The sequence below is a fragment of the Vulpes lagopus genome, chromosome X (assembly GCF_018345385.1).
Source record: "Vulpes lagopus strain Blue_001 chromosome X, ASM1834538v1, whole genome shotgun sequence".
Classification (NCBI taxonomy): domain Eukaryota; kingdom Metazoa; phylum Chordata; class Mammalia; order Carnivora; family Canidae; genus Vulpes; species Vulpes lagopus.
In genome coordinates this window covers 65944586-65970983 of record NC_054848.1, presented here as the reverse complement: position 1 = coordinate 65970983, position 26398 = coordinate 65944586, and the positions used below count along the sequence as shown (strand labels likewise).

The 26398-nt window shown below is 34.9% G+C and overlaps 1 protein-coding gene across 2 annotated transcripts in view; it reads left to right on the top strand.

The window, feature by feature from the left end:
* POF1B (POF1B actin binding protein) overlaps positions 1-26398 on the top strand; it is a 92946-nt gene that overhangs the window by 57944 nt on the left and 8604 nt on the right. For both annotated transcript variants that reach the window (XM_041740315.1, XM_041740314.1), the window contains exons 8-15: positions 8088-8115; positions 10806-10880; positions 14931-15023; positions 15853-15966; positions 16977-17129; positions 17637-17756; positions 19090-19218; positions 20003-20085. In XM_041740315.1, coding sequence (XP_041596249.1) covers positions 8088-8115; positions 10806-10880; positions 14931-15023; positions 15853-15966; positions 16977-17129; positions 17637-17756; positions 19090-19218; positions 20003-20085 — 795 coding nt within the window. The remainder of the gene's footprint in view (positions 1-8087; positions 8116-10805; positions 10881-14930; positions 15024-15852; positions 15967-16976; positions 17130-17636; positions 17757-19089; positions 19219-20002; positions 20086-26398) is intronic.

Sequence of the window (26398 nt, the reverse complement as noted above, 5' to 3'; positions counted from 1 at the left end):
TAACAATTAGACTCATTAATCCCTATCACCTATTTAACCCATTGCCCCACAACCTCCCCTCTGGTAACCATCAGTTTGTTCTCTATAATTAAGAGTCTGTTTCTTGGTTTCTTTCTCTCTCTCTCTCTCTCTTTTTTCCTCTATGCTCATTTGTTGTTTCTTAAATTCCACGTATGAATGAAATCATATGGTATTTGTCTTTCTCTGACTGACTTATTCTCTTAGCATAATAACCTCTAGCTCCACCAATGTCATTGCAAAGGGCAAGATTTCATTCTCTTTGGGTCTGAGTAATATTCCATTATATATATATATGGATATTTTATATATATATATACGCACCCATGCTTCTTTATCCATTCATCACTTGATGGACACTTGGGCTGTTTCCATAGTTTGGCTATTGTAAATAATGCTTCTGCAAACAAAGGGTGCATGTATGCCTTTGAATTAGTATGTTTGTATTCTTTGGGTAAATACCTAGTCATGCAATTGCTGGATCCTAGAGGAGCTCAATTTTTAACTTTTTAAGGAACATCAGTACTGCTTTCCAGAGTGGCTGCACCAGTTTGCATTCCCAACAATACTAAAAGAGTGTTCCCCTTTCTCCACACTCTTATCAACAAGTGTTGTTTCTTGTGTTGTTGATTTTAGCCATTCTGACAGGAGTGAGGTAATATCTCATTGTTGTTTTGATTTGTATTTTCTCAATGACCAGTGATGCTAAGCATCTTTTTATGTGTCTGTTGGCTGTCTCTGTTTTGGGAAAATGTCTAGTCATGTCTTCCACCCATTTTTATTTCTTTTTTCATTTTATTAAATCCTAGTTAGTTAACAAACAATGCAATATTGGTTTCAGGAGTAGAATTCAGTGATTCATCACTTACATACAACACACAGTACTCATCACTAAAAGCGCCCTCCTTAATACCCCTCACCTATCTAGCCCATCCCAAACCCACCTCCCTCAATCAACCCTCAAGTTAGTTACATATTTAGGAGCCTTTTATGGTTTGTTTCCCTCTCTCTTTTTGCCCCTCTCCCATATTTTCATCTGTATTGTATCCTAAATTCCACAGATAAGTGAAATCATATGGTATTTTTCTTTATCTGACTTATTTCCCTTAGTATAATATATTCCAGCTTTAATCCATTTTGGATTTCTTTTTGTGTTTGTTGTAAGAAAGTAGTCCAATTTCATTCTTTTGTATGTTGCTGTCCAGTTTGCCCAACACAATTTTTTGAAGAGACTGTCATTTTTTATCATTGGATATTCTTTCCTGCCTTGTCAAAGGTTAGTTAACCATATAGTTATGGGTTCATATCTGGATTCTCTATTCAGTTATATTGATCTATTTGTATATTTTTGTGCCAGTACCATACTGTTTTCATCACCACAGCTTTGTAATATAACTTGAAGTCCAGAACAGTGATGTCTCCAGCTTTGCTTTTCTTTTTGAAGATGGCTTTGGCTATTCAGGATCTTTTCTGTTTCCATACAAATTTTGGTGTTGTTTGTTCCAGCTCTGTAAAAAATGTTGATGGAGTTTTGATAGGTATTGCATTGAATATGTAGATTGCTTTTACAGCTTAATAATATTCATTCTTCCAATCCATGAGAATGGAATGTCTTTCCATTTCTTTGTGCCATCTTCAATTTCTTTCATCAGTGTTTTACAGTTTTCAGAATCTAGGTCTTTAACATCCATCCTTGGTTAGATACTTACTGTTTTCAGTGCAATTATACGTGGGATTGATTCCTTGATTTGTCCTTTTTTTTTCAATTTTTACTATTTATTTATTTATTTTGTATATTTTTTATTGGAGTTCGATTTGCTTGATTTGTCTTTTGGTTGCTTTGTTATTGGTGTATAGAAATGCAACAGATTTCTGAATGATGACTTTGTGTCCTGCAAGTTTACTGAATTCCTGTATCAGCTCTAGGAGATTTTGGTGCGATCTTTTGGGTTTTCTACATATTGTATTATGTCATCTGCAAATAGTAAGTTTGACTTCTTCCATGCTGATTTGGAAGGTTTTATTTCTTTTTCTTGTGTGATTGTGGAGGCTAGGATGTCCAGTATTATGTTTAGTAAGAGCAGTGAGAGTGGACATCGCTTTCTTGTTCCTGACCTTAGGTAAAATGCTGTTTTTCCCCATTGAGGATTTTAGCTGTGTGGATTTCTCATATATGACCTTTATTACATTGGAGGTTATGTTCCCTCTAAACTTTGTTGAAGGTTTTTATCATTAATGCATGTTTTACTTTGTCAGATGCTTTCTTTGCATATATTGGAATAATCATATGATTCTTATCCTTTCTTTTATTAACATAGCCTATCATGTTGATTGATTTGTGAATATTGAACTACCCTTGCAATCCAGGAATAAATCGCACTTGATTATGGTGAATGAGTTTTTAAATGTATTGTTGGATTTGGTTTCCTAGTATTTTATTGAGAATTCTTGTATCCATGCTTATCAGTGATACTGGCCTGTGTTTCTCTTTTTTGTGGAGTCTTTGTCTGGTTTTGGTATCAGGGTACTGCTGGCCTCACAGAGTGAATTTACACATTTTATTTTCTTTCATATTTCATGTAATATTTTGAGAGGAATAAGTAATAGCTCTTCTTTAAATGGTTGGTAGAATTTTCCTGTGAAGCCATCTGGCCCTGTACTTTTGTTTGTTGTGAGTTTTTTGTTTTTTGATTAAATTTCTTTGCTGGTTATTGGTATACTCAAGTTTTCTATTTATATTTCTATTGCTTCCTGTTTCAGTTTTGGGAATTTATCTTTCTAGGAATTTATTCATTTCTTCCAGGTTGTCCAATTTGCTGGCATATAGCTTTTAATATTCTCTTATAATTGCTTGTGTTACTGTATTGTCAGTTTTTATTTCTCCTATCTTACTTAAGATTTTATTTATTAGGGTGCTTTCTTTTTTCTTTTTGATAATTCTGACTAGAAATTTATCAATTTTATTAATTTTTTTGAAGAACCATCTCCTGGTTTCATTGATCTTTTCTATTTTTTGTTTCTATATTATTTATTTCTGCTCTAATCTTTATTATCTCCTTCCTTTTTATATAGCTCCTTTAGGTGTAAGGTTAGGTTTCTTATTTGAGATTGTTCTTGCTTCTTGAAGTAGGCCTGTGTTGATATATATTTCCCTCTTAAGTTCACTTTTGCTACATCCCAAAGGTTTTGGATAATTTTGTTTTCATTTTCATTTGTTTTTATGTATTTTTTATTTCCTCTTTGATTTCTTGTTTGTATGATTCATTGTTTAGTAGAATGTTGCTTAAGCTCCATGTATTTGTGGTTTTTCCAAGTTTTTTTCTTGTGGTTGATATCTTTTTCATAGTGTTGTGGTCAGAAAAGTTGCATGGTATAATTTCAGTCTTTATGTGTTTGCTGAGGCCTGTCCTGTGACCTAATATGTGATCTATTCTGGAGAATGTCCTATGTGCACTTGAAAAGAATATGTATTCTCCTGTTTTAGGATGGAATGTTCTGAATATATCTGTTAAGTCCACTGGGTCCAGTGTGTCATTCAAAGCCATTGTTTCTTTGTTGATTTTTTGTTTGGATTATCTGTCCATTGATGTAAGTGGGTTGTTAAAGTTCCCTACTATTATTGTATTATTATCCATTAGCTCCTTTATGTTTGTCATATCTGTTTTACATACTTAGGTGCTCCCATGTTGGGTGCATAAATATTTAAGTTATTATATCTACTTGTTGGATTTTTCCCATTATGATTATATAATGCCCTTCTTTGTCTCTTGTTACAGTCTTTGTTTTAAATTCTGGTTTGTATGATAGAAGTATTGCTCCTCGGGGTTTCTTTAGACATCCCTTTTCCTGATAAATGTTTTTCCATCTCTTCACTTTCAATCTGCAGGTGTCTTTAGGTCTAAAATGCATCTTTTGCAAGCAGCATATAGATAGGTCTTATTTTTTAATCTCTTCTGACACCCTATATCTTCTGGTTGACACATTTAGTCCATTTACATTCAGAATAATTATTGGTTTGTGTGCATTTATTACTTTTTTGGTCATTGTTTCTCAGATTTTCTCTGATTCTTTCTTGTCTTTGTCACTGCTGGTCTCTCTTTTGCACTCAAAGAGTCTCCTTGAATATTTCCTGCAGTCCTGGTTTAGTGGTTATGAACTCCTTTAGTTTTTGTTTGAGAAAGTATCTCTCCTATTCTGCATGTTAGTCTTGCTGGATAGAGTATTCTTGACTATATATTTTTCTCATTCAGCACTTTGAATATATCATGCCACTCCTTTCTGGCCTGCCGAGGTTCTATTGAAAAATCTGCAGTTAAACTTACGAGTCTTCCCTTATAAATTAAGGACTTCTGTTTTGCTACTTTTAAGATTTTTTCTTTTTCACTATACTTTGCAAATTTAATTATAATATGTATTTTTGTTGGCCTGCTTTTCATGATTTTGATAGGAGTTCTCTGCCTCCTGGATCTGAACATCTGTCTCCTTTCCCAGATTAAGAAAGTTTTCAGCTATTATTTCTTCAACTAAATTTTCTGCCCCCTTTTCTCTCTTTTTTGTTTGAAAATGACGAAATGATGCAGTCATTGAGTTCCCTAAATCTATTCTTATATTCCATTAATTCTTCTTTCTCTCTTTTTTACCAGCTTCATTATTTTCCATTATTTTATCTTCTGGGTCACTAAATCATTCCTCTGCTTCTTCAAGCCTGCTGTTGATTGCATCAAGCTTGTTTCCAATCTCATTTATTGTATTATTCATCTCTGATTGACTCTTTTAAACTCTTTTATCTCTGTGGTAAGAGTCTCACTAATGTCCTGTATTATTTTCTGAGGCCTAGTGAGTATTCTTATGATTATTCCTTTAAATTCTCCATCAGGCATGTTATTTATGTTTCTCTTAGATCTATGACTGTGGCCTTATCTTGTTCTTTCATTTGGGATAAATTCCCCTGTCTTGACATTTTGTCTTAGTGTCTGTCTTCTTCTTTGTGTTGGAATGGCCAGTTATGTCTCCTGCTCTGAAAGTAATGGTCTTATGAAGAAGAGGTCATATAGTGCAGGGCCTGGTACTTCAGAGAGTGTTTCTGGTATGTGCTTTGTACACTCTGCTGTAATATTTGGCTTCAGATCCTTCAGGCCAATCATTTGCATAGGCTCTCCTTGTCTGCTATGGGCAGTGTTTGGTACCCGGCATGAATGTGGTGAGTTTTTACTCACTGTGCTCTGGTCTGCTTGTGAAATGAGACTTGACACCAACTCCATCAGGACCGAGGCCCTACAGAACTCTCATCAGGAGATGTGGTGTGAGCAGGGATCTATGCTGGTCTTCTGGAGGAAGGGCCTAATTTTCTGGTACTGAGGTAAGCTTGACTTAGAAGGACAACCCCATCAAAGTGCAAGCAGGTAGGCTTGGTATAAGCAAGGTATACAATGTCCCTGCTGAGCTGCTTACTACAGGTGGCTCTCTGTTTATGTTGAGTGATAGGGGTAGGAAATTGTGCCAGCCAGGTCCCTTCTTCCCAGAAGCCTTTCTGTAAAAGCTGCCTCTCAGGGATGTGCTATGAGAAGAATGTATAAACTCCCCACTGTGTGCCCCTGGGCATACTTCAGATATTTGTTGCCATGCCTTCTGTCTCCAGGTCCTTTGCCTGCCTTCTCTCTAGAAGTGGAGCAGTGCTCTCAGGGCTCTATCTTGGCCAAACCAGATGTCCTTTAAAACTAAACTTTAGGGCAGCCCGGGTGGCTCAGTAGTTTAGCACCTACCTTCAGCCTGGGGTGTGATCCTGGAACCCCGGGATCGAGTCCCATGTCAGGCTCCCAGGATGGAGCCTGCTTCTCCCTCTGCCTGTGTCTCTGACTCTCTCTCTTTCTCTCTCAAGCATAAATAAATAAAAATTTTTAAAAAAATAAAAAAATAAAACTAAGCTTTAAGCCCTATTGGTTGCAAGGTCTGACTAAATTCAGTCCTTCACATTTTCCAAGCCAATGGCTTTGGGAAAATATTCTCCATGTGGGTTTCCCTGTGTGCTCCTCTTTCTCTCACTCTTCTCAGTGACCATGGCTCTCCCCTCCACAGCACCCAGAATCTGTTTCTCCCCTAAATCACATCTCCACATTTCCTGTATTTAATGTGACCACTTGTCTCCCTTTAGTTGTGGAGTTTGTTCTTTCAGTCTTCAGGTTGATTTCTGAGATATGTAGGATGATTTGATAGTAATCTAGTTGTGTTCACTAGAATAGAGGAACCTGGAGTCCTCCCACTCTGCTGCCATATTCCTCTTCTCTACTGCCACTGTTTTTTATTTCTGCCCATTGTATTTCTATCCACCATCCCCTGGTGAGGATGGAGATGTAATCCGCATTGACCTCTCCCCCTCTTTGGTCTGTTATCATTGTGTTCACTCACTCTATTCCTCTCTCCTTTCATTTCCACTTCTCATCTTTTTCCATGTTACAATTTAGCAATGAGTGGGTGCAGGGTCAAAATTAAGGAAGATTGTCTCAGGAAACCATTCTGATTACTTTAAAGCATTGCAGTATTAAGTGATGTTGATTGTTACTTATTTTATTTCTTTGTTTGGTTTTCTTATATGTAGAAAGAAATGACTAGGAACATGGGTATTAGGTTGGATTCTGAAGTGAAATTTTTAACATAAAGATCTCTTAATACCATGATAATTCCAGTTTATAGTAATGGAAGATGACTAAAATTGTAAGGATTCATATTTTTAACTTGTTGTAACTCCCAATTTATGCATGCTGTTACTGTAGTAAAGCATTCAAAAAGTACATGATATTTTATTTATTTATTTATTTATTTATTTATTTATTTATTTATTTATTTATTTTTCTAGGGCCTCCCCACAATTTCTGTTTTGGTCAACACAGGAAATACCTACCACGGACATACATACAAATGACTATAAATGTGTAGTCATATATCAGGAAATTGAATCTTCAGTTATCTTCCTCCACATTAGTTTGTCTTTATAAAAAAATTTATGCAAGGTGCTTTGTACAGTGAGTGACCCTCTTATCTCTGTAAGCAATATATTACTCATAAGCACTTACTTAGAAGGTGAAGATAGGAGGTGAGGTCCTAACATATCTCTTAATATACTTTCCTCTTATACTGAAGATATGGCACTCATATACCTTTGATTTTATACAACCATCTTTAAAATATTCTCCCTTGCTGTCAGAACACATGTACTGTGTTTTTGTTTGAGAAGTATGTTCACCATATATTTTGCTCCTAGTTCTTTAATTAAGCACAGATGGAGCAAGTAGGCAGAAATAAAGGCCTGTATCTTGCCACTGACACCAGAACTGTATTCTTTTCCACTCATTATTCCCCAAAGGAGCAAGTACCAGACTGGTATAATCACTAACAATTCTTTTGCAGCGTTTACATACCTAACATGACTTCACAAAGGGTCTTCCAACCCTGGGACCTAAACATTCATTTTGATGCTGGAAGTTCTATTATCCCACTAGAATTTTGGTCACATTGCTTAAGGCTCTGTCCCTACAACATTACAACATTCAAATATTTTTAAAGTTTTGTCATTGCCATATATACTATAGTGTAGATTGAATGAGTGGGCTTGTCTTGCAAGTTTTGATTTGATTAAAAGGCTATGAATAACTTTAAGACTCTATAGAGAGAAGCTGGGCTCAACACTGAAAGTGAGCAATACAGGAGAAAAGGGAGGTAGAAATAGAGAACAATTATTATTGTTCATTCACTCAGGTAGCATTTATTGTCAGTGCCAAGGACTTGTGCATCTAGTCACGTATGGACAAGTGCTAATGGATGGCAGTAACTGACTCTATATATTCTTTTGGTTTGTTATTTTGATATTGTTCATTTTTAAGAGATTATCTAGTTCCAGGAAAATTATTTTTGTCGAGTGTCATTTTAGTTAGTTTATAATTTCTTATTTGAATTGAAATGTTGCTATTATGATATATCAAAAAGTAAGATAAAATAATTTGAACATTAGCATTTATATATGATTTATTATATACATTTTCTTAAGGTTTTCTATATTTTTTTCATTCTTACAGCAAAGAGGATTTTGAGTCTTCATATGAGGTAAGTGCAAAAATAGTTGAAAATTAAATATAGTTGATAACAAAGCAGATTCTGATATTTTTGCTCATGATATTGTTTTAGTTTGGTACCTTTATTAGACTGGAAACACAGATTAGTGTGCCTTTAAAATTATAGAACTATTTATATATTTGTAATGGCTATAAAAAGTAACAATAATTGGGGTGCCGAAATGGCTCAGTTGGTTGAGCTTCAAACTCTTGATTTCAGCTCGGATCATAACCTTAGGGTTGTGTAGTTGAGTGCCACATTGGGCTCTGTGCTCAGTGTGGCATCTACTTGAGCTTCTTTCTCTACCACTCCCTCTCCCTCTGTCCCTTCCCCCACTGTCTTTCTCTCTCTCTTTAAAACAGATAGATAAAATCTTTAAAGTAATAATAATAAAAGTAATTATTCATGCAAAAATATTTTACCAGTTGTCAAAAAGTATATTTTATCAGCTGTCATTTATGATTTGATTTGTCTTTGCTTATCAAAACATATAAAATTTCATTGACCACATATTCCCTGCTTTAGAAAATTGAAATCTACATTAATTAAATAAATAGAAAATTTAGTTTTAATGTATTTTGAAACCTTATGTGACTTATGCCAAATAGATAGCAACCTAAAGTAAATTTTTTCCAAGTATTAATTCTATTATATATGCATATTTTGTTAGTAATTAATTTAATTGAATGAGTCATCAAATGAAAGAACTGATTTCAATGTAATAAAAAAGCACACTGGTTTCTTTTGTGTTTTTTCTTTATTTCCAATGTATTCATATACTGCATTCATTACAATAATTCAGTAAGCCCTAGATTGCATTAAGTACTGACTTCAATTCAGCTTCTCACTTAAAATTAGTTGAAGCTTCTCACCAGAGGGGAGGTCAATGGAGGGATGTATAAAACAGATATAAATGGCTTAAGAATACACTTAATTTGATAAGCACTGAGAAATGTATACAGTTGTTGAATAATTATATTGTACACTTGAAACTAATATAACACCACATATTAATTATACTTGAATTAGAAAAAAAGAAAACAATGATGCTTGGTGAGCTGGGCATGGGATTTGGGGAGATAAGTGTCTGGTTGTGATACCTTAGCTTCAGTCCTTGGCTCTCTGTGTTTTTTTAAAGATGTATTAATTTATTAGAGAGAGAGAGAGAGAGAGAGAGAGAGAGAGAGAGAGAGAGAATGTGTGTGAGCTTGGGTAGAGGCAGAGGGAGAGGGAGAGAGAGAATCTTAAGCAGGCTCCACACTTGGCACCAAGACCAAGGTGGAGCTTGAACCCAGGACCCTGAGATCATGACTTAAGCCAAAATCAAGAGTCAGACATCAAACTGACAGAGACACCCAGGCACTCAGCTTTCTGTGTTTTTGTAAGGACAGCATTCTTCTATGGGTTTGGAGGAGGGGTACTGAAGTCAGGAGTACTGGATGGTATTTTAATAACTTATCTTGTAGCAGCCATAGAGATAGGTCACCCCCTGAGGAAGAGGACAAGATATGCTCTGAGGAAGTGGATTCTTGGTCAGTCATCCAAGGAGGAGGGTCTTGGGCATGTGGAGGGGGAGACTCTACCTCTATTAGAATCTCCCTCTCTTGGATCTAGACCTTAAAAAGGGAACTGTATGGATATGAGCTTCAGAATGGGGACAATAAGATAATGTGGAAGACAGAATAATGGCACCCCCAAAGATGTCCATATCCTAATCCCTGAAACCTTTGAATATGTTACCTTAACATGGCAAAACAGACTTTGCAGATGTAACTAAGTTAAGGATCTTAAAGTAAGGAGATTACCCTGGATTATGTGGGTGGACCCAATGTAATCACTAAGGGTCCGTAAAAGAGGGAAGGAGGAGATCAGAGTCATATCTGCCAATAGAAGCAGAGTTTGGAGTGATGGGGCCACCAGCCAAGGAATTCAGGAAGCTGGTAAAAACAAAAAGGCAATAAAATAGGTTCTCCCCTAGAGCCCACCAAAAGAATACAGTCTTGCTGACATGTCAATTTTAGCCCACTTACTTCCAACCTCTAGAACTAGGAGTTAATAAATTTGTGTTTCTTCAAGCCAAAAAGACAAAAAACAAAAACAAACAAACAAAAAACAAACAAAAACCTTAATTAACTTCTCAATGGTGGTGTGGCAATATCTTAATTTTTCAGAAGTTAACATAACTTCTGAGTTAAGTTATCATAACTCAATGTAAATCCTCAACAAGCCCTAATTTTATTTTATTTCCCCAAATTTTTGTTATTTGAAAAAATCAGCATTTAGAATGTCGTATCTACCACCCAACAAGCTTTCAGTTGTTGAAAGATACACTGAAATAGAGTGTTTAATGGGATTTGATAGCCATCTTCTTGTTTTTTTAAATTACTTTTTTTAAAAAGTAGAAATGGAACATCCAGTTGGCAGCTAAAAGCTTTTCCCTAAAATTCCTAGAATCAAGGTTCTTTCCATAGTGTATACGGTATAATCAATTTTTTAAAAGTAAGAACTGATAAGGCTAGAAATGAAGTTGGTAGCAACTATTGCCAAGAAAGTGAATAATTTTTTGATGTTCCCAAGAATATGCTCTGCTGCACAGAAGTCTGTGAACTACTGACCCTAAGATTAAAATACAGATACATTAAATGCATCTGTTAAATGGATAAGCTTCTCTTTTCTTACAGTCAGAAGACATTGAATCCTTGATTCCTAAAGGATTGTCAGAGTTTACGAAACAGCAAATTCGCTATATTCTGCAGGTGAGATGGGGTCAAGAGTGGGTATGAGATCAACAATGACAACTAGCCAAGGATGCTTCCATTAATTAAGAACAGAAAGTTCTAAATAAAAATCCTGTTTCACAAGAGTTGATTATACTTTGATTAAACAAGTGTTGCATTATAGTTTGTTCAGACTGTTACTCATATCAAATACCTTAGCATTTAGTTAAGCTTTCTAGAAGTACTGTTCTCTGCCATGGAATGGCCCTATTCTCTCCCCACTGCTATAGCACAACTTGACTCTAATTTATAGCTTTGCCCTTATCTTCTCCATTTTCCATTCTACCCCTCCCCATCCCAGCCCTTGTTGGTGAGAGTTGGGAAAGACCAGTGCCTTGCTTTTTCTGATTTGTGGAATGACAGAGACTACTGGAGCAGTGAATTTCCCTACAATAAAGGAAGAAACAGAATATAGGTGCTAAAGGAATATGGTTCAAGAGTACATCTTTTTGCAAGAAAAGATTGCAAAGATAAATGGATCAAGTTTTTTTCTCACTCTGTAGATCTCTGTTTTTAATTGGTATATTTAGACCAAGTTGTAATTATTGATGTTAAGACTAGCTCTGCTATTTTTATTTTTTGTTTTCTGTTTGAGGTTTCTTTGTTTTTGGGTTTTTTTTTGGGGGGGGTTGTGTTTTTTGGTTGTGTTTTTTGTTTATTTCCTGTTTTCTTGTCTTGATTTCTTATGGATTGATTGAAAATGTTTTAGAGTTCCATTTTTATTTATCTCTGGTACTTTTGAGTGATCTCACTATAGCCTTTTTTTAAATAATAAATTTATTTTTTATTGGTGTTCAATTTGCCAACATACAGAATAACACCCAGGGCTCATCCCGTCTAGTGCCCCCCTCAGTGCCCGTCACCCATTCACCTCCACCCCCCGCCCTCCTCCCCTTCCACCATCCCTAGTGCGTTTCCCAGAGTTAGGAGTCTTTATGTTCTGTCTCCCTTTCTGATATTTCCTACCCATTTCTTTTCCCTTCCCTTCTATTCCCTTTCACTATTATTTATATTCCCCAAATGAATGAGAACATATAATGTTTGTCCTTCTCCGATTGACTTATTTCACTCAGCATAATACCCTCCAGTTCCATCCACGTTGAAGCAAATAGTGGGTATTTGTCGTCTCTAATGGCTGAGTAATATTCCATTGTATACATAAACCACATCTTCTTTATCCATGCATCTTTCGATGGACACCGAGGCTCCTTCCACAGTTTGGCTATTGTGGACATTGCTGCTATAACCGTTTTATTGGTTGCTCTAAGAATTACATTATATATCCATAATTTATCCCAGTGTATTGGTGTCAACATGTTGTCAGTTTCAGTGACTGTAGAGAATTTTGCTTCCTTTATCACTCTTTACTCTCCACATTTATAACATAATTATCTTAAATATTTCCTCTTTGTGAATTGAGTTCCACTGTTAGAATTTATGCTTCAACCATCAAATATAATTTAGAAAATGCAAGAGAAGGAAAGCCTACTTTGTTTACTGATATTATTACTTCTGATGCTATTCCTTTTTGATGTTCTAAATTCCTTTCTTTATCATTTTATTTCTGTTCAGAAACCTCCCTTCACTCTTTTTTTTTAGGGTGGGTCTGTTAGTGACAATGTTTTTTTCAGTTTTCACCATCTGATAATGTTGTGATTTCCCCTTCATTCCTAAAGGATATTTTCATTGATACAGAATTTGTAGCTGACAGTTCTTTTCTTTCAGCACTTAAAAATGGTTTGCTATGTCACCTCTGGCCATTAAGATTTCTGATTAAAAATATGCTGTCATTTAAATTATTATTACCAATAGTTAAGATTTCTCTTGCTGTTTTCAAGGTTTAAAATTTTAAAATTATCTTTAGTTTTAAGAAGTTTGACTGATTTGTCTGGGGGTTGATTTCTTTGGGTTTATTCTGTTCCTGATTTGCTCAACTTCTTGAATCTATACTTATGCTTTTTGCTAGCTTGGGGAATTTACAACCATCATTTCCTAAAATACTTTTTCAGCTCCACCCTCTTGTTTATTTTTTTCTAGGATTTGTATGACATGTATGTTAGCTATGTCTTATACTCTTACAGGTCTATGAGGCTCTGTTCAATTATTTTCCAGTCGATTTTCTCTCTGATGTTCTGATAAAGTACTTTCTAGTCCATCCTTTGAGGTTTTTGGTTTTTTAGCTATTGAGTTTTACAATTCTAGAATTTCTATTTAGTTATTCTTTACATCTTCTATTTCTTTTCTGAGATTTTTTGTTTTGTGGCTTAGACTTTCTATTTTTAAATCTGTTTGTAATTTTTTATTGGATTATGTTTATGATGGGTGCTTTAAAATCCTTATCAGACAATTCTAATATTTGTTACCTTGATGTTGGCATTTGTTAATTCTTTTTCTTATCAAGGTAAGATTTTCCTGGTTCTTAGAATGACTAGTGATTTTTTAAAAGATTTTATTTATTTATTCATAAGAGACACAGAGAGAGGCAGAGACATAGGCAGAAGGAGAAGCAGGCTCCATGCAGGGAGTGTGATGTGGGACTCCAGGATCACGCCCTGAGCTGAAGGCAGATGCTCAACCACTGAGCCACTCAGGCATCCTGATTAGCGATTTTTTAAATGAAACCTGGACATTTTGAGTGTTATAATTCTGAATCTATTCAAATCTTCTGTTTTAGTAGGCCTCCTTTGGTACTGAAATAACAGAGGATATGGGGGCACTGTTTGTTACTGCCAGCTGGGTGTGGAAGTCCACCCCCCTTAGCCTTTGTTGACATTGATCAAGGGCGGACCTCCTTGTTTCTCTTGGGCAAGGATAGAAATTTTTATTTCCTATGAGGGCCCCACTGATTTCACCATGGTTTGGATGTAGAAAGGTACCTCATTACTGTTTTCAAGTTGGCCTCCACTGACACTGCAAGGTTAGTGGCCTCATTTCTGTTGAGCAGAGATGAAAGTCTGGATTCATCATTGAGAAACCTCTGACATCACCCCAGCAGGAAGATGAAACCATATAATATTACTACTGGATAGCATGAAAATCGAGGCTCCTTTCATACTCTCAACTGAACAACAGTGCTTGGGGTTCTCATTTTTTCCCCAGTGGGGTGAAGGTTCCCTATCTCCACCCTGCCTTCTCTAACACCAACCTGGCAAGTAGTGTTGGTGGACCTTTTTAGAGCCTGGTGAGGAAGAAAGTCTAGGTTCCCTTCTTGGCCTTTGATGGTTTGGGTCGAAATAAAGTTGAAGGTTATTCTATGTGGTGTTTGGCTGGAATAGAGTGGTTATTATCTAAAAGTTCTCTGCCTTGCTAGGTTGCTCTTTTATTGGTCCCTTGGCTAGAGAAAGCAAACTTTTCTAAAGACTTCTGCTGTCTGTATCCAGTGGGGTTTCTGAGTTACTGACTTCTCCAATACTGGCTTCTGTGATACATGAATTAAAAAGAAAGCCCAGGAACTCACTTCTGTGTTATTTTGGGGGTCACAATGTTCCTAACCAGACTTCCTTCTTTCTACCTTATTGTCTCTGTCTCTTTTTATGTTTGTTTTATACATAGTAATGTCCAGGGCTTTTAGTTATACTTAGAAGGAATAAGGAAAATATTTCAACTCCATCTTGCCAGAAATGAAGTTGCTTGTTTTTAAAACCATTTTTTAAAAGAAGTGAGTTTAATCTACTGAAAGGGATTTTCTTCCACCTCTTTAAATTTGAGATGTTTCTATACTTCAAGGTTAAACTTAATTAGTATTATCTTCTCACCTCAGGAAAAATCCCGGCATTTGGCAGCATACTTAAGGATATGCATTTTATTATTTATCATAGCTATGATATCTTCAGGAATACTGATTGTAACATACTTGTAATAACATATTTGTGCATGTTAAAATGCCTTGTATCACTATTCTGATATTGTTATATAAAAAATAAATCTGTTAATAAGTTTGCCTATGGGAACAGAAAAATAAGACTACTATCACTTATATTGTCTGTAACTGCTAGTAAATACAAACCATCAATCCTTTTCTTCCTCCAGATGAGGGGTATGTCTGATAAGTCACTCCGGCTAGTGCTGTCCACATTCAGCAACTTACGGGAGGAGCTTGGACATCTTCAAAATGACTTGACAGTAACACTTATTTTGATTTTTCTTTACAAAGCCTTCCTAGTTCCTAATTTCCTAACATAGAAATGAAGTCATTTAGTCTAACCTTTCAAAATTTAATACAATGCAGCAATATTATGCTCACCCAGACATAGTTATTGTCTTGAAAAGATTAATTGAGGTTCAAAGAGGAGATAAGAGCTCTCCAATGTCAAAATGAAAGTTGGGTATGCACTTATTATTTAGTTTACAACTAATGTAATTTAATACCTATAGCCAGGAAGTATCTTGAAAAATTAGAATAATATAACTCATTGAATGGGAATTTCCCTTTTTTTTCTGTAATAATAAAGCATAATCTGAATTTCTCTGAATACTTGAAAACTTCTTTCTCAAGGAAGTTAACCTTTTCTATTTTCCATTTTAGTTGGTGTTCTTGGTGTCATCAGCTATATACATTCAGAATACCTTCCATATAATGAATAACTCCCTGAAAACTGCAGTGTGTTATTTCATTTCTGGGTTCTGATGAACATATTTAGACTCCAAAAAATTAACCACCTGCTAGGGTTAACAAGGAATCTTTGTAGATTGAGACAAAACATTAAAATAATTTGAAGATTCTGCTTCATTGAACTTAGAATTAGTTCATCAAAAGGTCTCTTAGAATGCAGGTTTTTTAAGTTTCATCCATTTGTATCCTATATTTTGCTTGACTTTTTAGAATTCTGTTTTATCAGGCAACTGCAAATGAAACAGTGCTTATTTAAGCCTTCCAATGTAAACGAGTCTTTGTATTATATGTTGACAAGTTTCTGTAATTCTGAATCTTAAGAAGTAATTTTGCTTTTAGTCACTGGAAAATGACAAGATAAGACTTGAGAAAGACTTGGCATTCAAAGAAACTCAAATAAAAGAGTATGAAGAACTCTTGGCATCGGTGAGAGCAAATAATCGCCAACAACAGGTAAGTTGATATCTTCATTGATGATAAACTAAATTGATAGCTTTTCATATCCAGAATAACTGACACCTTATAGTTATGACATACAATCCAAAAGGAATTAAAGTATGATGTAAAAATTTATTCATATGAGAATTGAGTGGCTTTATTTCCAATGACTGAAAGCCTTCTCATAAAAACAGATAACCTTGTATACTTTATTTTTTATTTTATTTTTTTAAAATTTTTATTTATTTATGATAGTCACAGAGAGAGAAAGAGAGGGAGGCAGAGACACAGGCAGAGGGAGAAGCAGGCTCCATGCACCGGGAGCCTGATGTGGGACTCGATCCCAGGTCTCCAGGATCATGCCCTGGGCCAAAGGCAGGCGCCAAACCGCTGTGCCACCCAGGGATCCCCTTTGTATACTTTAGATATAAAGTATGTACAATCCACAATTATCTGTGCTGTTGGGTAACAAGAATTGTATAAATATTTAAAAGCTAAGCCCACTCATTTAATCTACTAATGTGTTGATTAAAAAAAAAAAAGGTTTTGTAGGTGTTAACACACATTTGTGCAGCGAATAAGTGAATTAACTCTAGAAATACTTTCCAGATGTCTAAGCAGAGATAATTTCTAAGAAATTGTAATGAGTCTCTAAGGCTTATCCTTTCCTAATCTTCATTTCCATGACAATCCCATTTTTTTTTTCTGTTTCCACACAAATAATCAGTCATTTTGGCGCCTACTAAAAGGCAAAATAAAGTATTGTCAAAGAGCATCAAGAGTCAGATTACAAAATTGAAACACTGAAAATTCATCCAGTCTTGATTCCTTCTCAAAATAAGCATATCAGACTAGGGGCAAGAATCTTTTTTCATGACTGATTTAACCTACCATTTGAGGATAACTAAGAAAACTGGGCATAGAAAAATATTTGCTTTATTCCATTGAATTAACCAATTAAGAGAGCACTCTCCTGCAAAAAAATGTGGAATCCTTTTGTCTTATTTACTTTGTCTTCTTTATAGCAAGGATTTCAAGACTCAACCTCAAAATGCCAAGCATTGGAAGAAAACAATCTCTCTCTTCGACATACACTATCAGACATGGAATATAGACTAAAAGAACTGGAATACTCTAAGTGTAATTTAGAACAAGAGAATAAAAATCTTAGAATACAGGTATTAAAATTTTATTTTAAATATATGTTATTGCCTTATTTATACCATTGTATAGTATATATCCTTTTCCTTTAAAAAAAAAGACTTTATTTATTTGAGAGAGAGAAAGCCAGAGACAGAGCATGAACAGAGGGGAAGAAGAAGGGGGAGAAGCAGAGAGAGAAGCAGACTCTCCACTGAGCAGGGACCCCAACAGGGGGCTTGATCCCAGCATCTTAGGATCATGACCTGAGCCAAAGGCAGACACTTAAACAACTGAGCCACCCAGGCACCTTTATATATCCTGTTTCTCTTGAGAAAATACATGGACTGCTTTCTGACGATTTCATGTAGTTATGTCTCATCTCTCTACCATTTGAGCTGTATAGCACAATTCCTAAGAATAGCTCTTATTATTTCAATGCCCTTACTTAATCATGTAATTTTTATCTAATAAAAAGTCTTATAATATAATATGTATTTCCTTCATAACAATCCAATTACAGAACATTATTTTGCCTTGTGTAGGTTTCTGAGACTTGCACAGGCTCAATGCTGCAGATGAAAATGGATGAGATTGGCAACCATTACATGGAGATGGTAAAAAACTTAAGAATGGAGAAAGATAGAGAGATCTGCAAGCTAAGGGTATGTTGATCCTATAATGCATAAATACACAGGTCAGCACAAACTTTCTAATAAAATAATGATGGTTTCAAGTGTAAAGCTACAAGGAAAAAGCAACTGAAGGTAGAGTCAGGAATATGACATAGAACCTTTTGTTTAAATACATATTACTTTGTGTAGAATATTGCAAGTTGTTTTCTAATTTAGGTTAATCTTTTCTAAAAAAGCAAAAGACATAAAGTTCGGTGTTTTGGTCTATTTATTTTTATTTATTTAATTATTTATTAGTGGTTGAGAGGAACCCTTCATGATTTTACTTAAAGTGTGCTTGTGCAGTCAAGAGCAACATTTGAGATTATCTAGCAAAGCTACTGTTTGATTTATTAAAAATCTTCACTTGATCTTGAAGGATGATATAAATAGTAAGAACTTTGTCATGCACAAGGATAAGAACAGTGTTGAATTATGTAAGTGTAATTCACATCAAAATTAGTGTGATATTTGTGAGAATATACATTGCCTTATCTTGTAATTCTAGATCAACTTGACTAACTCTTAATTTACTGATTCCTACATATAGTTAAATATACTTAAGTATTAAATGGGAAAAAAACAATCATAGTTTTTTTTCTCCAAATATCATGGTAGAATTTCTTCCAAAAAACAAAATAAAACAAAATATAATTTGTGCAAGTCTGCCAATTTTTCTAGCAGATTTCCTTCACTTGTTTCTTTTTCATCCCAACATTACTATTAACACTTTAACTGAACAGCCATTTATGCACGCATAATGTAGCAAAGAGGAAAATGGACAGGATTTGGAGTCAGAATAACTATCTTGGAGTTGCAGCTATGTTGCTTACTAGTTGTGGGACTGTATGTCATGTAACCTCTCCCTTAATCTCATTTACCTGTTTTGTAAATAAGGATTTTAATAATACTTATTTCACAGGGCTTCTGTAAGAATTGAGACAAATCATGCAAGAGGAATATTTTGTGAACTGCAAATCACAATATAAAATTGGTTATTATTAGTGAGTTTTCTTTAATTTGTATTTGAAGGAATCTAAAGTACCTATTTTCTTAGCTTTATTTTAATTCTTGTTGCTTAGGACTGTTACTTAAGTACTGCCTATCCCTAAATATTAAAAGCCATCTTTAAAAAATTGAGAAATTCCTAATTAGCATTTTAATTTGTATTTTCCATTCCTCAAACTCTACAAATGTTTACAACTATTGGTACTTTGATCTTCATTTCATAACTTTCTGTATGACTTTGTAACTGAACCTCTTAGAACTCAATTACCTATTTCACAAATCAGATTTAGAATTCTTCTTTATTTCAAATCACTAGACTCAGTTAAATCAGTACCAAAAAGATGTTTCAAGAAGAGAAGGAAGTTACAGTGAATTTCAATTCAAGCTTCATGAACTTACAAGCTTGCTGGAAGAGAAGGATTCCCTTATAAAGCATCAGTCAGAGGTAAGAAGGGAAGTGGTAGAGGTACAGAGGAACTCAGTTAAGTATGATAAATATTTCCTATGAATTAGAGAAGGGCACATTTCCAAAACACACTTTATTCATGAAGTAGAATGTAACTGTGAAGAAGTAGAAGATTCATATTTTAGGAGATATAATTCAAATGAAAGCAAGAAATGAAACCAAAAAGAGTGTTACTGTGCATTTAATATTTTTAATATTATATCTTATTAGCAATGAAACTCCCAGTATGACTGTGAGCTCTTTACTCTTTATTAGCTGCTTTAGCAAAGGACTGTTTTGTATTCTTTGTATCTGTAGCATGTGACCCAGGATCTGTTATAAAATGGTGGCTAATGTTACATTGCTGTTATTGAACTAATGTTGCTTGCAGTAATGATCAGTGATAGACCTTCTGCTAGGAAACAATACCTACTTCCACACTGAAGTTTCAGTACTTGTAAAACATACATTTTCAAGATTCTTATGAAAAAAATTTTCTCATCTTTGTCTTGAGAACCATGCCCATTCAATATCATGTTATCCCTTAAATATAGAAATTCTATGCCAGTTATTGAATTCCTGCACAGGCATATTATGTAACTTATTAGGTACCATGAAGCAATAATATATGGTATTCAACAGGTGGAATTGGAACATTCTATGTCCAAGCTAAAAGGGAAGGAAAAAAGTAATTATTCTTAGTAGCCTTGTAAAATGATGAAACATACGCATTACCTCATGTTTCTACAGTTTTGAAATAATTATATTTTCTTTTATTTGTAAGGAACTTTCAAAGTTGAGACAAGAAATTTATTCATCTCATAACCAAATCTCCAGTGGTGGAAGGACTACTATCACCACTAAAAAGTAATGTATTTTAAAATGAAATTTGAATATGACTTTGGCTATTATTTAATCCCAGTTATAGCATGTTTAATATATATATATATATTATATATATATTTATTTCTAGTTAGTTAACAATGGTGTAATATTAGTTTCAGAGGTAGAATTTAGTGATTCATCACTTACATATAACAACACCAAGTGCTTTTATTTAAGTACAGTTGACACACAAAGGTACATTAATTTCAGGTGTACAATGCAGTGATTCGATTTCTGTCTATGTTATGCTTTGCTCACAAGTATAGCTACCATCAGTCACCATGAAACATTATTACAATATCATTGACTATAATCACTATGCTGTGCCTTTTATTCCTGTGACTTACTCATTCCATAACTAGAGGCCTGTATCTCTCATACCCCTTCACCCATTTTTCCCATGCCCCAGCCACCTGCTTTCTGGCAATCATCAGTTTGTTCTCTGTATTTATAGGTTTGATTCTGCATTTTATTTAGTTGCTGTTTTTAGCTTCCATATATGAATGAAATAATATTTTTCTTCTTTTATCTGACTTATTCCACTTTACATAATACCCTTTAGTTCCATCCAGTTGTTGCAGATGGCAAGATCTAATCCTTTTTTGTGGCTGAGTAATATTCTATTATATATCACTGCTTCCTTATCTAGTTCCCTTATAAATGGACACATATTGCTTCCATATCTTGCTTAAATAATGCTGCAATAAGCATAGGAGTGCATATATCATTTCAAATTAGTATTTTTGTTTTGTTGGGTAAGTACTCAGTAGTGGAATTACTGGATCATATGGTATTTCTATTTTTAATTTTTTATGGAAACTAAGCTGATTTCCGTGGTGGCTGTACTAGTTTATATCCTCATCAACACTGCATGAGGGTTCCTTTTTCTCCACATCCTTGCCAACACTTGTTATATCTTGACTTTTTTATTTTAGCCATTCTGATAGGTGTAAAGTGATATCTTACTGTGGCTTTGATTTGCATTTCTCTGATGATCATTTATGTTGAGCATTTTTCATGTGCCTGTTGGTCATCTATCTGTCTTCTTTGGAAAAAGAAGTTCCTCTGAATGTGTTTTAAACAAATTGTTGGTTTTTGGATATTGATTTGTATAAGTTCTTTACATATTTTGGATATTAACCCCTTTAAAAAATTTATTTATTCATGAAAGACACACAGAGAGAGGCAGAGACATAGGCAGAGGGAGAGGCAGACTCCCTGTGGGGAGCCTGATGTGGGACTCATTCCCAGGACCCTGGGATCACGACCTGATCCAAAGGCAGGTGCTCAACCACTGAGCCACACAGGTGCCCCTGGATATTAACGCCTTATCAGATATATCATTTGCAAATATATTTTCCCATTCAGTAGGTTGCCTTTTTGTTTTTGTTGATGGTTTCCTTTCCTGTGCAACAGCTTTTTATAGCTTATTTTTGCTTTTCTTTCCCTTGCTTTAGGAGACATATCTAGAGAAAGTTTGCTATGACCAATGTCAGAGAAATTAGTGCTGTGTTTTCTTTCTCTCTCTCTCTCTTTTTTTTTTAGAGATTCATATCTGTATGTAATGGTAAAAATGCCTAGAAATGGCAATATTTTTTGTATATTTTTTATGGGAGTTGGATTTGCCAACATATAGTATAACACCCAATGCTCATCCCGTCAAGTGCCCTCCTCAGTGCCCATCACCCAGGCACCCCAACACCCCGCCCACCTCCATACCACTACCCCTTGTTCATTTCCCAAAGTTAGGAGTCTCTCATGTTCTGTCACCATCACTGATATTTCCCACTCATTTTCTCTCCTTCCCCCTTTAATCTCTTTTACTATTTTTTATATTCCCCATATGAATGAAACCATATGTTTGTCCTTCTCCAATTGACTTACTTCACTCAGCATAATACCCTCCAGTTCCATCCACGTTGAAGCAAATAGTGGATATTTGTCGTTTCTAATGGCTGAGTAATATTCCATTGTATGCATATACCACATCTTCCTTATGCTTGTGTTTTCTTCTAGGATTTCTATGGTTTTAGGTCTCACATTTAGGTCTTTGATGCATCTTGAGTTTATTTTTATGTATGGTGTAAGAATGTGGTTATATTCTGTGTGTTGCTGTCCAGTTTTCCCAATACTATTTGTGGAAGACTGTCTTTTCCCCTTTTGCCTCCTTTGTCATAGACTAATTGACCATATAAGTGTGGGTATCTTTCTGGCCTTTCTATTTTCTTCCTTGGCATATGTATCTGTTTTGTGCTAGTACCATCATGTATTGATTATGTACTTTCTAATATATCTTGAAATTTGGAATTATGACATCTGCAACTTTGTTTTTCTTTCTCAAGATTGCTTCGGCTATTTGAGGGTCTTCTATGGTTCCATAAATATTTTAGGATTATTTGTTCTAGTTCTGTGAAAAATGCTGTTGTGTTTTTAAAAGGGATTGCATTATATCTGTAGATTGCTTTGGGTAGTATAAGTATTTTAGAAATATTAAGGCTCTGGAAAACTGTGTGGAAGTTCCTCAAAGAGTTAAAAATAGACCTGCCCTACGACCCAGCAATTGCACTGTTGGGGATTTACCCCAAAGATTCAGATGCAATGAAACATCGGGACACCTGCACCCCGATGTTTCTATCAGCAATGGCCACAATAGCCAAACTGTGGAAGGAGCCTCGGTGTCCATCGAAAGATGAATGGATAAAGAAGATGTGGTTTATGTATACAATGGAATATTACTCAGCAGTTAGAAATGACAAATACCCACCATTTGCTTCAACGTGGATGGAACTGGAGGGTATTATGCTGAGTGAAGTAAGTCAATCGGAGAAGGACAAGCAGTGTATGTTCTCATTCATTTGGGGAATATAAATAATAGTGAAAGGGAATATAAAGGAAGGGAGAAGAAATGTTGGGAAATATCAGGAAGGGAGACAGAACATAAAGACTCCTAACTCGGGGAAACGAACTAGGGGTGGTGGAAGGGGAGGAGGGCGGGTGTTGGAGGGGAATGGGTGACGGGCACTGAGGTGGACACTTGACGGGATGAGCACTGGGTGTTTTTCTGTATGTTGGTAAATTGAACACCAATAAAAATTAATTAAAAGAAAAAAAATATTAAGGCTCTCAATCCATAAGCATGGTATATGCTTCCATTTGTGTTGTCTTCAATTTCTTTCTTCAATGCTTTACAGCTTTCAGAGTACAGGTCTTTTACCTCCTTGCTTAAGTTTATTTGTAGGAATTTTGTTCTTTTTGCACAATGAAAATGGAATTGTTTTCTTAATTTCACTTTCTGCTGCTTCATTACTAGTTTATAGGAATCCAGCAGATTTCTGTACTTTGATTTTGTATCCTGTGGCTTTATTGAATTCATTTATTACTTCCAATTGTATTTTATGGAGTCTATAGAGTTTTCTATGTATAGTATCATGTAATCTACAAATACGGAAAACTTTACTTTTTCTTACCAATATGATGCTTTTTATTTATTTTTCTTGTCAGCTGTGGCTAAGACTTTCAGTACTAGGTTAAATAAAAATGGTAACAGTGGACATCCCTGTCTAATTCCTGATTTTAAAGGAAAAAGCTCTGTTTTTCACCATTGAGTATGATGTTGGCTGCAAGTTTTTCTTATGTGGCCTTTATTATGTTAAGATTTGATTCTTCTGAACTCATTTTGTTGAGTTTTTTAAAAATCATGAACAGATGATGAATTTTGTCAAATGCATTTTATGCATCTATTGAGATGATTATATAATTTTTATACTTCCTTTGTTGATGTGATGTATCATGTTGATTGATTTGGGAATATTGAACCATCCTTCCATCCCCAGAATAAATCCCAACTGATCCTTTAAATATATTATTGATATGTTATTGAGCTTCCTAGTAAACGATCCTTTAAATATATTATTGATATGTTATTGAGCTTCCTAGCATTTTGTTGACAACATTTGTATTTATGTTCATCACAGACATTGACCTGTAGTTTTCTTTTCCTATGGTGCCATATCTGGTTTTGGTGTCAGGGTGATACTGCCTCATAGAATGTATTTGGAAACTTTTATTCCCCTTTTCTGAGAATAATTAGAGGTGAATAGGTATCAATAATTTTTTATAATTAAAATTCAATTTAGTTAACAATGTGCATTATTAGTTTTAACAGTAGAATTTACTGATTCATCAGTTGCATATAACACTCAGGACTTATTACATCAAGTGCCCTCCTTAATGCTCATCACCCAATTACCACATCCCACCACCCTCCTCCTCCTTCAGCAACCCTCAGTTTGTACCCTATAGTTAAAAGTCTCTTATGTGTTCCCTCCGTCTGTTTTTTTTTTCCATCTCTGTTTTCATCTTATTTTTCCTTCCTTTCCCCTGTGTTCACCTGTTTGTGTCTTAAATTCTGCAATAAGTGAATCATGGTATTTGTCTTTTTCTGCCTTTTTTCAATTTACATAATACACTATAGTTCTAATGGTTGCAAATGGCAAGATTTCATTCTTTTTGATGGCTGAGTAATATTCCATTATCTATATCTATACCTATACTTATACCTATACCTGTGTATATCACATCTTTTGATCCATTCATCTGTCAATGGATGTATGGGCTCATTCCATATTTTGGCTATTGTGGATATTGCTGTTATAAATAAACATTGGGGTGCATGTGCCACTTCAAATCACTATGTTTGTATCCTTTGGGTAAATACCTAGTACTGCAATTTCTGAGTCATAGGTAGCTCTATTTTAACTTTTTGAGGAACCTCCAAACTGTTTTCCAAAGTGGCTGCACCACTTATCATTCTCACCAACAGTATGAGAGTGTTCCCTGTTCTCTACATCCTTGCCAACATCTGTTGTTTCCTGATTTGTTAATTTTAGCCATTCTGACTGGTGTGACATGGTATCTCACCGTGATTTTGATTTGTATTTCTCTGATACTGAGTGATGTTGAGCATTTTTTCATGCATTTGTTAGTCATTGGCATGTCTTCATTGGATAAATGAATGTTCATGTCTTCTGCCCATTTCTTGACTGGATTATTTCATTTTTGGGTGTTGAGTTTGAAATGTTCTCTACAGATTTTTGGGTACTAGCTCTTTATCTGATATGTTATTTGTGAATATCTTCTCCCATTCAGTAGGTTGCCTTTTAGTTTTGTTGATTGTTTTTTTTACTCTGCAAAAGATTTTTATCCTGACGAAGTCCCAATAACTCATTTTTTGCTTTTCTTTTGCTTGATTCTGGAGATGTGTTTAGCAAGAAGTGGCTGTTGCTGAGGTCAAACAGGTTGCTGCTTGTATTCTTCTTTAGGATTTTGAAAGATTCCTGTCTCACATTTATGTCTCTCAACGATTTTGAGTTTATCTTTGTGTATAGTGTAAGAAAGTGGTTGAGTTTTATTCTTCTGCATGTGGCTTTTCAATTTTCCCAACATAATTATTGAAGAGACTCTTTTTCCCATTGGATATTCTTTTCTTCTTTGTTGAAGATTAGTTGACCATACAGTTGAGGGTCCATTTTTGTGATCTTTATTCTGTTCTATTGATCTGTCTGTTTTTGTGCCAGTACCATACTGTCTTCATGATTACAGCTTTGTGATACAGCTTAAGGTCTGGATTATGATGCTTCCAGCTTTGATTTTCTTTTTCTACATTTCTTCAGCTATTTGTTTTTTCCTGGTTTCACACAATTTTAAAATTGTTTGTTACAACTCTGCAAAAAATTCTGGTGGTATTTTGATATGGATTGCTTTGAATGTTTAGATGGGTTTGAGTACCATAGACATTTTAACAATATTTGTTCTTCCAATCAATGAACATGGAATGTTTTTCCATTTCTTTGTGTCTTCTTCAATTTCTGTCATAAGTGCTCTATAGTTTTCAGAGTACAGATCTTTTACCTCTTTGGTTAGGTTATTCCTAGGTATCATGATTTTTGGTGCAATTGTAAATGGGATCAATTCCTTGATTTCTCTTTCTTCTGCTTCATTGTTAGTATATAGAAATGCAACAGACTTCTGTGTCTTAATTTTATATCCTGTGACTTTGCTGAATTCCTGTATCAGTTCTAGCAATTTTATGGTGGAATCTTTTGGGTTTTCTACATAGAGTATCATGTCATCTGCAAAAATTGAGTTTGACTTCTTCTTTACTGATTTGGATGGCTTTTCTTTTCTTTCTTCTTCTTTTTTTTTTGTCTGATTGCTGAGGCCCGGATTTCCAGTATTATGTTAAACAAAGTGGTGAGAGTGGACATCCCTGCCATGTTCTTGACCTTAGGGGGAA